Source organism: Anomalospiza imberbis, chromosome 3 (genome assembly GCF_031753505.1).
Source record: "Anomalospiza imberbis isolate Cuckoo-Finch-1a 21T00152 chromosome 3, ASM3175350v1, whole genome shotgun sequence".
Classification (NCBI taxonomy): Eukaryota; Metazoa; Chordata; class Aves; order Passeriformes; family Viduidae; genus Anomalospiza; species Anomalospiza imberbis.
In genome coordinates, this window is record NC_089683.1 from 30,918,318 (window position 1) to 30,929,863 (window position 11,546).

The following is an 11,546-nucleotide window of genomic DNA, read 5'->3' on the forward strand; positions in this document are numbered from 1 at the left end:
TGCATTGATACTCTGGAATGTTACTTCCTTGCCTATCTCTTCATGAACTGCTGATTTATTTAGTTTTCTGGACAGCACATTGAGAAGAAGCATCTGTAGGTTCAAAGTCTGCAGCCGATCATGGTGGTGTCATTTAGTGGTAGTTCTTTGGGATGCTGCTTTCCCAGGCTGGTACAAGTGTGATTTTTCTCATTTAATCATGATATGAATGTGTGTCTCTTCATACTTAAATATGTTGCCATTATGTTATGTTTATTATGTAAAATTATAAATTAGTCGTGCATTTGCTCCACTTTAGGTGAATTGCTGTATTCTGATTTTTATGAGAAGTTCCTCTCTGTCATGTGCAGGGTTAATGCTCAAGCCACTTTTATTCTATCAGCTCAATAATATTCCTGTAGTACAGTTCATTACTGCCTAGGTCAGTAGTAAAAGTCTGGCCAGAGTTGTTTGGAAGATCACCAATTGTTTCCTTCCTTGTTTAGGCGCTCTGGGGAGGCAGTGACACTTGTCACGAGCAATGATTGGAGGTTTGCGTCCGAGCTGATTGACATTCTGCAGAGAGCAAACCAAGTAAGGATACATTACTGGGTAAGATTTATATTGGTTCTGGATTAGCACCTGAAGCATGTCATGAAGGTCTAAGACTATTTAGACCCTTCTTGGTGAGTGTTTGTGGTGTCTCAGGGAAAGAAAATGGGTATTTTAGTCTGTCTTGTCCTAGATAGCCTTAGCTATATTTTATCTTACAGATGAGTCCCAGGAAGGAACTGTGAACTCTAACCAAAGCCTTCCTTGTCCAAAGAAAAAGTAACTTAACATACACATTGAAGTCTGCAGAGAAAAAATAGGGTTTATTTTATGTCATAATATTTTATTCCATTTGTATTTCACTTTTGGATGCATGTACTAATTTCTTCTTTAATGATTTAATATTAACAATACTTGTATCAGAAGAAGCTCAACTATCTTATCTGTTTATTGCATCTGACAGTTGTGACACCTGCATGTACTTTTCCAGGCTTTCTTACTGATGCTCGTAAATAGTATGGGAAATGGATCTGGAATGGAATCTCTTTCTTTAAACAAGCATATTTTTTCTTGATACTGTATCTGAGAAAACAGATAATTGTGTTACTGTTTCTTGCTGTAACAAATTGCCTTATTTATAGTAAACCCCCAGTTCAAGTCCTGACTTGAGCTCAAATTTTGTTTGTTTGGGTTGCAGTGTTTGTTTGTTTCATTTTTTGGTGGAAGTTTGAGTACACCCTAAATGGATTTTACCTATAATCTGTGTTTTTTACTATAGACACTTACTCAGACTTTAAACCCTGGGTTAGAACTTCACATCAATCTTTTGTTTTATAATTCTTCTTTGAAGGATATTATGTTGCTTTACTGCAAACGTAGTAAAATGCTTTTGAGGGAGGAAAGGAGAAAAAAAAGTGTAGAAGAGTGGTCAAACTCATAATTCTTTAAAGTTGCATATTTGGGGTATTTGGTTGGGGTGGGTTTTCTTTTTGCTTTGTTTTTATTCAGAAAATGCAGGAGGTGAAACCAGTAATGATACTGTGAAGCTACTTTAGGGGTGCCTTGAGTTTTTTATTATGAGTTAGCAATTACCTTTCAAGTCTTGTCTCCAGCTGCAGACTGCAAAGTTCCTAAACTGGTTGTGGTTTTTTTATAATGTGTGATAGTTCAACTGTGAACAAGTCTCTGAGTTCAGGGGAGAAAAGAGGAACTCTGAATCCTTACTTTCAGAAGTTACTATTAGTCATAACATTATTCTCGAACTTAGTTATGTCTGATAGAAAGGAAGTATCCCTGCAGAAAAAGTGTTGGGGTTTTTTCTCATGATGATGAAAATACCATTCTTTCAGTCTTAAAGCATGAAGTAAAAGTAAGAAAAGAACTGAATTTTCAGAATACTTTGATTTCAAAACAAGTTAGTTGCTTTTGTTAGCCAAATGTTCTCTGTGATTTTGAATCTACAGATGATATAAAGAAGAACAGGTACAACAAAAAGGTGTCTATGCTGAAATTTATATATTTTATATATATATAAATGCTTTTTACCAAGCATGGACATTTATTGGAAAAACAGTAAACAGTAATCTGTGTAATACCAAGAACCATATAAATTATGGCATCTTTATCCTTTTCTGTTTTCTCACTTGGACTACCCTACCCTAGCTTGTATGTTTAGCAGATACACAGATTGTTCATTAAACCGCTTGCTCAAAAACCACTCTTGCAAGAAATTGTTGCAATTTTAGTTTGGAATAAGAGCTTCAAGCTCTAGGGGAGGATCTGATACTGGAGAAGAAAATCATCCCATGTTTCAACTGAAAAATAACTTTGTCTCATTATTTCTATCTCCATTGATTAGTCTGTTGTGCTTTTCAGCTAGAGATACATAATTTTAGACTTTATTTTTAAATGATGTTTGAAACTTAGGCAGAATGGACTCTTCCAGAGTTGTCATATTTTGCCAGGATAGTTGTTACCAGTAAGAGCAATTCAGCACATAAAACATATACTAGAGAGCTGTCCCTCATGCCAACTCAAGAAAAAGTTGCTGATAGCAAATAGCAAGTATTGTTCAATTATAAAGCCTGACAAAATAAATGGAAACTAAAGTAATATGACTTCCTGCTCCACCAGACCTTTTGTCCTGGCTGCATTCTCCACCTGTTCAAGCATTGCCAAGCCCAGGCACATTTAGGGAGACTTTTAAGGTACTTACATTTGTTTGTACTCTGCTGTTTGCACCGTATATGTGCCACTGGCAGACACTAATCACACAGACAGAGCAATCATATTAATAGCATGTTCACACACTGCTCTTTGCTCTGATCAGGAAACTGATTCTGGACGGGGCGACTTCCACCACATGGATGGCCACGAGCCATTGCAGATTGCTGAAGTGGGCTGGCTTTGACAGATCAGTGGTCCAAGACCTCTTGACAGTACAGTTGCCCACTGTGCTTTTTGCAGTAAACATTGCGTTAATGTCAGCATTTTGCCCAACCTGGTTTAAGTCTTGTTGGATTCTGCCTTTGTTCTGTGAGCAAAAGAATGGTATCTGGGTTATTTTTTCATCACTCAACTAATAAATCTGTCTGTAATTCGTCACATCTGGCCTCAGTTGTTAAGAGCTCTGAGGTGAGAGTGTTTTGATGCTACAATTCACCTTTTCCATATAATTACAAACATGCTAAAAACCCCTGTGGATCTTGGTAAGGTGCTCTTGCGACCTCCCAGTGGTGGGAGATCTGACCATTTTCTCCTGCCCTTCTTCCCTTGTCTTTTAGCTTTGTTCTGAGCATGTGAGAACCATTCCTATGACAACACTTTCTTTAAGTTGCAAAGTTTCTCTTCAGAGGCTCTTAAAAAGTTCCATAAGGAATTTTATACAATCAACATTCAATAGATGTATATAGTATGATATCACCTTTAAGTGGCACTGGATGTTTTTACCAGCTCTTCCTTATAACTAAAAGATACATTTCTGTTTGAACTATAATGTTGTAATTAGCTGCTTATATGTTGCCATCAGATATGGTGATGCAAGCATAGATATATTATTGAAAATCCAGAGACACTATGAGGATTATTTTTCAGTATATTTCAGTACAATCTTATGTAAAAAGATTTCTCTCTGCATTTCTACAGAAAAGAATCTGCAAAATGACAGGAGCCAGATAGATAATGAAATCAAGTTTGGGAACACACAAATCAATAGCGTTTTCATAAAGCAGAGTCTGAAAGTTTAGATTTATTTAAAATTCACCTTGTTTTTTTGCCTGCTTTCTTATTAGGTAGTTCCTGACGAGCTTATTGCAATGGCAGAAAGATACAAACAATCACAAATGAGAAAAGAAATTGAAAAGGATATACAAAGACCTTGGAGAAAGTCGTCAAAATAAGTGTAATGCCTTGAAGCTACTGAAACAGAGAAAGTGATTTTAATTATTGTTAGCTTCCGTGGTCTTGAATTTACTACTTTCATTTTGTGTTTGTTTTCTGTACCTGTCCTATTTAAACAAACTTCTCAAAAGCGTCTTAGAAAACTTTATGTAGGAATAAATCTGGTTTTGCACTTGGACACTATTTTCACATAATTTTTTTTTCTTGTGTGATATATGAAGCTTCTAAAGCCATTATGTACTGGTTAAAAACTAATATTGTGGCTTTGTTGGTTGGTTTGGGTTTTTTTTAGTTAAATGCAATATTACTATATAAGAATGTAAACGATAATTTTTCCTTTTATATTCAGAGAACCAGATTATTCATTGTAAGCAATGTTTGTCAATGTAGTTTCAAAATACCGTACCTTTGCCTTGATATGCTGCTGGCATGCAGAAGGATTTCTCAGGATAACGAAAACTGCTCTGTTTGCCGTTACTTATGTTTGCTGAAGCAAGTTTTCTTTATTCTTATTTTAAAACTTAACATTGGAGGTAACTTTTGTTAAGACTTGTGTCCCAAGATTTTTTGAGAGTGGTCTGCATTTTCTTGTAATGGAGGAGAGCATGACAGGAAGTATTTGTTTGTGGCTAACTGGGGAAGAAAACCTGCTTTTGGTTTTTGTGGATGTAATATTCTAGCTTAAGGAACGAAACCAGAATTTACTAGAGCAATGTTAACAAAGTCATGGAGAAAAGAATACATGTGAAGGTCAGCTTTTATTTCTTCCAGATAAAGTTGAATCACACTTTACATTTAGATTTCAGGTTCTGTCACACAGACTCCCAGTGATAATGGGCATGTTTTCTACTCTTTGAAATTTATATGGGAAGGAGTTATTCCTTCATTTGATGCTTGGTCTGAACTTGTGTTTATTTATGTGTCATATGATTAAATAAAAACTAATAAACAAAATTAAGTAAAATGATAAATTTTTTAGTAAAATTACTCTCTAAATATTCTTCCCTCTTAATTTGCTCATAATTGAGGTAAATCTGGGCATTATTCAAGCCAGTAGGTTATTTTGCCTTCCTAAGTAGGCTAAAAATAGTAGGCTAAAAATATGGACTTCCCATGGCTTCTATAAATAGAAGCAAAAGATGTATTTATATGCAGCACAGCAGTTCTCAAATGCTATGTACTTCTCACCTGCACAATTTTAGTAATAGGAAATATTATAATTTTTTTTTCCTAACATACATTTCTTCAATATGAGAAAAAATGATAGGAATTTCAATTTCAGGAGTGTCCAGTTCATGCTGCATTTTGGTTTTGAAAACCTTTTATATCAAGAATTTTCCTCTTTGATACAGGTTGAAAGATGCATTTCTTTCTGCATGATTCATCATACAAATAAATGCTCATTGGCTGAAAACCATTTACTCTGTTGCAGCATATTAGGTAACAGTTGTTTCCCATCCAAAGCCCAATGAAAAGACTGATTTCTAAAGTAATTCTGAAGACTCAGGATAAGTTCAGGAACTTCAGGAACTTCATATTACTCAGATAAAATATTCTCTTTCTGCTGAGTGTTGCTGGTGATTGTCTTCTGCAAAAGATCTTCATATCCACGCGGGTAATCTGGAGAAGTTGTTCTGGTTAATGTCAAAGTAACTCCAGTGACTTGTTATTTGTTTTCTTTTGAAAGTAGGAGTGTATTTTGGATATTCTGCAGTGGATCTTAATTTTAAATAAAATTATCAGTTTTCCCTTTATGCAGTCATCGCTGCCTTTGTATTTGGAAACATAGAAATTACATGTGGGGAATGAACTATTGCAAATTCTTCTATATGTTCTTATTATACCTTGAAGATAATTTGCAGGTGACATCCACATTTGGATAGGCAAGGTAAATATTACTTAAAACATTTCTTTTAAGGGTTATGGCTAAGCAGTGTGACTGAAGTATACATTTTTCTCTTAGTGGTCTGTATTTTGATTTGGGTTTTGTAGTACAGACTACTGCAGTGTCATTTATGGTGCAGAGTTTTTTCTTTCAAATATGCAAGTCAACATGATTAGATATCTATTGTGAAAAATGTTCTTAGTAATTCTCATGAAATACTGGGAATCCGTTGTTTAATTCATGGCTTATTTTTCTTGAAAGGAAATGATGTCTTGCCTTATCTTCTAGGCTGAGCAAGTTGTATTGGGGAATAAAGAAGTGAGTCAGCTGAGACTTTTGCAGGCAATCCACAAAAAATCCCAGACACTGCTGAAAGCAATGATCCAGGTTTCCCAAATGCCAGTCAGTGTCGTTTGGCCACGTGACGCAGGAATGGAGAAAAGCAGTTTTGACATGATAGGAACAGAATTTTTCCAATTCTTTTGGATGTTTCATTTTAAGTTGCTCTAGAAGAAACTTCAGCAGCTTAAGACAACCTTTCCTGTTAAAAAAAAAAAAAAATTAGGTACCTTCTCTATAGTTCTAAATATGTAGATCAGATATTTAAACACAATTATGCATTAATTCTCCTGTGGCTTTCTTTCAGTACAAGATATAATTGGCAAACCAACTTCTTAGTTTACTTGTTAAGGAGGTTTTGTACCTCATGTGGGTATTTTTCTTCCTTGTTGAAGAAATCTGGAAAACAGTTCTCATGGAAGTGAAAAATCATTTATTCATCTTGATCTCATTTAGCAGTTTTCTCACCATCAATTTAGAAATTGCCTTCATATGAAGTGCAGTTTTGCTCAGAAAGTGGAGTTGGTCACTTTTTAAAGCTTTTTTCCTAAACAGGACTGAATTTGGGAAAGATAATTGAATAAGTCACGTCTTTTTGCATTCTAAGGCAAGTCTGGAGTGTAAGCCAGCAATGTGATTGTTTCCACCTTTCATTAGGTAAATGCAAATCAGACATTCAGCAAGCACATGCAGTGCTGTATTGCTGTAGAACAATTATGCCTAAAAGGCTTACTCTTGCTTCCTATTATGAGTAATTACTGTAAGATTAAATTCTTAAATGCTAAACTGAAACAGTGTTAGTGCTAGCTCAGCTCACACAGGCTTAAAGTAAAATATTCCTGTGAAATACCAACCTACAGCACTTTAGTCCATTGGATTCACAGCATGTCTTTGAGTTGCCATGGTTCTTTATCATGTCCTTTTCAGTATGCGAGAAGGAGAGTCGCCAGGTGTTCCCTGAAGTCAAGCACAAGACTGTTAAATGGTACACAGCACTAAACATCAGCTTTGGTAGCTAGGAAAAAAACCCCAATTTTGTAATTGGCTTATATACCCGTAATTTTTTTGCACCCACCACCAAAAAAAAAAAAAAAACCAACATAATTCAGTGAGTGCAGTTAGTTCATCCTTAATTCCCCAGCTGCTTCACAAAGAGAATTAGAATGTAATTAATAAAGGATATAATTAATTGTTTGAATGCTTTAAATTCCTAAGGATGTTTGGATTTACTTTAAAATTAGGCTTAGTTCTGAACATCCCTGGATTTGCTGAACATGATTTGGAGAACTGCATTATTCATAGAAATCTACCTTTTAATTTCTGTTCTCTTATTGTGTTTTCTGGGTTTTCTTTGTGCAAGTAATAGGTTTGTGAGTTTGTCTCATGTAAGATGACTTTTCTAAAAATTTCTTTTTGTTCTTCTGCTCATGCTTCTGAAAATAATTGCTAATCTAGCTCAATGCCCTGTTTCTAACACCGGCAATCACTTTTGTCTTCTTTTCATGAATTACATTGTTTCCCTTGCCTGTTTGTTACTCTTTGCATTTCATTTGCACAGGAAGAAATTGCCAAATAAATCAGTACTTCTGTACTGGGCTTTGATAACATGGGCATGCTAATTAAAAAGGTATCAGAATGCTTGAAATCTTATTGCTGAAATCATGAGTTACCACAATGCACTGACAAGTCAGATTGTTTCTGCAAAATAAGGGAGGTTGAACGTGACAGTGGAGGAAAAAATGTTGTAGCCATACCAGAGTTCAGTGAGAAATAATGTATCTTGATAGAAAACAGTTTGCTTCCTGCAGAAGTATCTGATTTGTGGATGCATTATCATGTACGGGGAAGTTCCCTGCATTTTTAGCAACTTTCTTCTAATTTCCTTACAAGAGAGTGCATTTCATATAATGCTCTTAGTAATGGTTAGTGTACAGCCTGGCAGAGTGGGTTCGTATTTACATTTCAGTACAGGACAAGCAGTACCACAAATCTGATGCTTTAAAGAGGGATTTCAGTTGTCTGAGCTGGATATATCCAGGATGAGGTGTCTTGAAGATGGAATACTGAACATGATCTGGATACCCTTTCTATAGCACTTAAGTGATCAAGTTATAGAGAAGATATTTCATAACTTATTATTGTCCATATTTGAGGTACCTCTTAGAACTTTTTCTCTTTTGTTTTGCTTGGCTACTAAATAAAGTGATTCATTTCTGAAGTTCTGCCTCTTTTTTGTTCCCAGCCACTGTTCAATTTTGAGGCCACCCTGTGTGCTGGGGGGCCAGCTGTGCTGAGCCTTCAAAGTCAAGATGATGTCCACTGATATTTCTGATGGAGGATTTTTGATCTGAAGAGTTATTGCAGGGCTTCCAGCCTTTTTCCTTGCCACAGTGACTTCCATATCTAGTAACAAAAAAGTGATATTTCAAGTTAAGATAGTTCAGTTAGATGAAAACTTTTTTTTAAAGAATGTTAGTTTTTACTAAAGAGCTCATAAGCAATCAAAAGAAATACCTGGGTTCAGTCAATGGTTATTTATCCTACAGGATGTTGAAACATTGAGAAGGTCTGTTGAAGAGTTCTATGAAATAGAGAACACTACTACTGTGTTTGCTTGATTTACTGTCTAAGAATTAAAAATATAATAATGTTTTTCATTTAACTACTTCCCTGTTGGAAACACACAGTGAAGAGATCTAGCTACAATGTTTCTGAAGGTTTTGGGGGAAAATAACCCTAACTGGGGTTATTTTAATATAATTATATAAAAAATATATATTATATATTTAAAATCATTATAAAAATAACTAGGATGCAGTTTCTGTACTGATCAATAAAAATATTAGGTACTGTATAAAAGAAAGTTCTTTGTTGTTGCTACCACTTCAGGAAATGGCTCTTTGTATACTCCAGATAGATGCCAGATGTATAGGTCATGTAGGAAATAGCAAGCATGCAACAGAACCCTTAATGTTTATTATGTTCATACAGAAAATGCGCATTTTGGAGTTAATAATGTAACAAGTTACCTATGTGTATTTGTGATTCTTAATACAAGAGCCAGCTTGAGATACTGGGGACAGGATGGGTTACAGCTCCATTGGCACAGAGGCAGAGGACTGGCAGGAAAATGTATCTTCTTAACACTGGGGCAACACACGTGCACAATGTAACTGGGTTTATTCTCTCAGTACTAACCTTTAATGTTCTTTACTTCCTGTTTAATAATTTCTCTTAGTGCTTGAAGCATTTTAAAAGCTGATAATGTTCCATCTTCCTCTAAAAACTTCAACCAACCCTTTTCTTTTGAACTTCTTTTGAATGATACATAATAATAGGCACCAGTATCATCAGACTCATCCAGCTGAATCCTTGTAACAGGCATTACAAGCATGATGTCAAACTCATTTGGTTCAGATATCTGCAAATATAAGAATTCAACAGTTAATGTGCAACTTAGGTTTTATTCACATGAGAATTTTATACCACTTGTGGTTTTATCTACCTTGGTGTACTAATCATGTCTGATGTGAAATATGAGCTTATTTCTGTGGTATTGCAAGATTACTGTGCAATGCGGTGGAAAATAGCAATTTGCAGGTCACTTCCCAGCTCTCCAACTTATTAATTTTGTAAGATAGTTTCAAGATTCTTGAGCTGTACTGAATAATTAATGCATAAATGTGCTCAGTCGTCCTTTTGAACACAGGAATCAACTGTGAGGGAAAAAAAATGCATTGTTAGGTCTGGAGCTGGTTTTAGATGGAAAAAAAAAATGTGTACCCGTGTTTGACTTAGTTTCAGTCTGCTGGAATCAGGAAAAAATGTACTGGTTAATCACAGAAGGTGAAGGGGTTGGAATGGACCTTAGAGATAAAGCTAGTCCTGACCCACCCTGCCCTGGGCACAGGGATACCTTGCACTAGACCAGGTTGCTCAAGACCTTGTCCAGCCTGGCCTTGAACACTCCCGCGTTTGGAGCATCCACAATCTCCTCAGGCACTCTGTACCACTGTCCCACCACCCTCACAGTAAAAAAATTCTTTCTAATATCTAATCTAAATTTTTCTTCTTTCAATTTATATCCGTAATTCCGGATTTTTTGAAAAAAATATGAACTAAAACCTGGCCCAGGGCTTCTCATGCACTGCTGTACCTGACTGATGGTGTTGCTAGACCGGGCTCACCTGCGTGTTGTGCAAGGGCAGGGCTTGCTGCAGCCTGAACGCGTCCCGTTCACGTAGCGTCTCTGACTCAATGCACGTAACACCTTTCAGCAGGTTTCTACTGATCTGTGGTTACTTCACAGAGCCATCCTTAGAGATGTAGTTACATGCACAGAGCCATCCTTAGAGATGTAGTTACATGCACAGAGCCGTAAGGCCAGCTCAGAGCAGCTCTCGCGCGGCCGGCCCGTGTTCCCGCCCGCCACCTGCCGCCGCCGCCCCGGCACCCACCTTGACACGCTCGTAGTAGCTGCCGGCGTTATGCGGCTCGATCGAGCTGAAGAAGCTGTCCTTGCCGCGGATGGCCTGGACCAGGTGCGAGACCGCCGTGTTCACCAGTGTCGAAGCCTTGGACACGTCTTCGCGGGGCAGGCTGAGCCTCGACAACACCTCCCGGAGCCGCAAGGCGTCCGACGCCGGCGGGGGCCGACGGCTGGCGGCAGCGACCCCGTCGGGCACCGCCGCGACGCTCTGCGGGGCCGCGGGGGCTCTGGCGGCCGCCGCCCTGCTCCGCGGGGCGGGGAGCGCCTCTGCGCCGCCCGCTGGCGGCTCCCGGGCGGCGGGGGCTCGCCGCGCCGGACGGCCGCCCCGAGCGGGAGGTCCGTCCGTCCGCGGTGCCCGGAGGGTCGCGACAGCGCTCGAGCCTTCATCCGCGACGCGGTCCCGTGAGGGGCTTCGGGCTGCGCCCTTCTCCGTGCCCCGGCTCCGCGGAGCAGCGGTACGTGACCCCCGCCTGGCCCGCGCCCCTCTGCCACCCGCGGTGTCCATGGGCGCTGCCGCCTCTCTGCACTCACAAGACGGCGAGCGCGGCCCCGCGGGCCACGGAGTTCCCGCCTCAGGCTTCGGGCGAGTTCCTCTTCCAGGCAGCGCGCCTCCCCTAGGAAACGAAACCCAGGCGAGCGGGGCGGGGGCGAGGCGCTGCACGGTGCCGCCAACTTCAGCCCGGGCACGGGAAAGCTCTGGTAGCAACAACCGAGCTGCGGCCGCCCTCCAATCCGCGGGGAGCGTTTTCCCGCTCCTGGGCGGCCCCGCCCGCCCGCGGGGCGGGGACACGTGAGCCCCGGCACTGCCGGGCTTTTCCAGCCGCAAGGACCGCCAGGACGGGCGGCCGCGGGAGGCGCCCGGCCCCGCCACTCCCGCCGGCCCCGCCTCTCGCTCCGAGGCGG

The 11,546-nt window shown here is 39.5% G+C and overlaps 2 protein-coding genes across 3 annotated transcripts in view; one reads left to right on the plus strand and one right to left on the minus strand.

Annotated features, from left to right (window-relative positions):
- Window positions 1-5,001, plus strand: part of DDX43 (DEAD-box helicase 43) — a 22,149-nt gene extending 17,148 nt beyond the window's left edge. The window contains exons 15-16 of the mRNA XM_068183834.1: window positions 486-573; window positions 3,822-5,001. Coding sequence (XP_068039935.1) covers window positions 486-573; window positions 3,822-3,929 — 196 coding nt within the window. The 3' untranslated portion in view covers window positions 3,930-5,001. The remainder of the gene's footprint in view (window positions 1-485; window positions 574-3,821) is intronic.
- CGAS (cyclic GMP-AMP synthase) lies at window positions 4,481-11,399 on the minus strand. 2 transcript variants are annotated; one of them, XM_068183831.1, is made up of 5 exons: window positions 10,612-11,397; window positions 9,353-9,575; window positions 8,312-8,557; window positions 7,009-7,111; window positions 4,481-6,356 (listed from the first exon to the last, which is right to left on the minus strand). In XM_068183831.1, exons 1-5 carry the CDS (start codon window positions 11,146-11,148, stop codon window positions 6,014-6,016), a joined length of 1,452 nt encoding a protein of 483 aa, XP_068039932.1. In that variant the 5' UTR covers window positions 11,149-11,397; the 3' UTR covers window positions 4,481-6,013. The 2 variants fall into 2 exon arrangements, with proteins under 2 accessions (XP_068039932.1, XP_068039933.1); XM_068183832.1 differs by lacking the exon at window positions 8,312-8,557 and having other exon boundaries at window positions 10,612-11,399.
- Between the last annotated feature and the right edge of the window lie 147 nt (window positions 11,400-11,546).

Bases quoted from the DNA above. Each gene is read 5' to 3' on its own strand.
- CGAS (XM_068183831.1), bottom strand. From the start codon at position 11,148: ATGGACACCGCGGGTGGCAGAGGGGCGCGGGCCAGGCGGGGGTCACGT. The intron at 8,558-9,352 runs GTTAGTACTGAG...TTTTGTTACTAG, and splicing joins GGAAGTAAAGAACATTAAAG to ATATGGAAGTCACTGTGGCA. The intron at 6,357-7,008 runs GTTGGTATTTCA...TTTTTTTAACAG, and splicing joins AATGGACTAAAGTGCTGTAG to GAAAGGTTGTCTTAAGCTGC.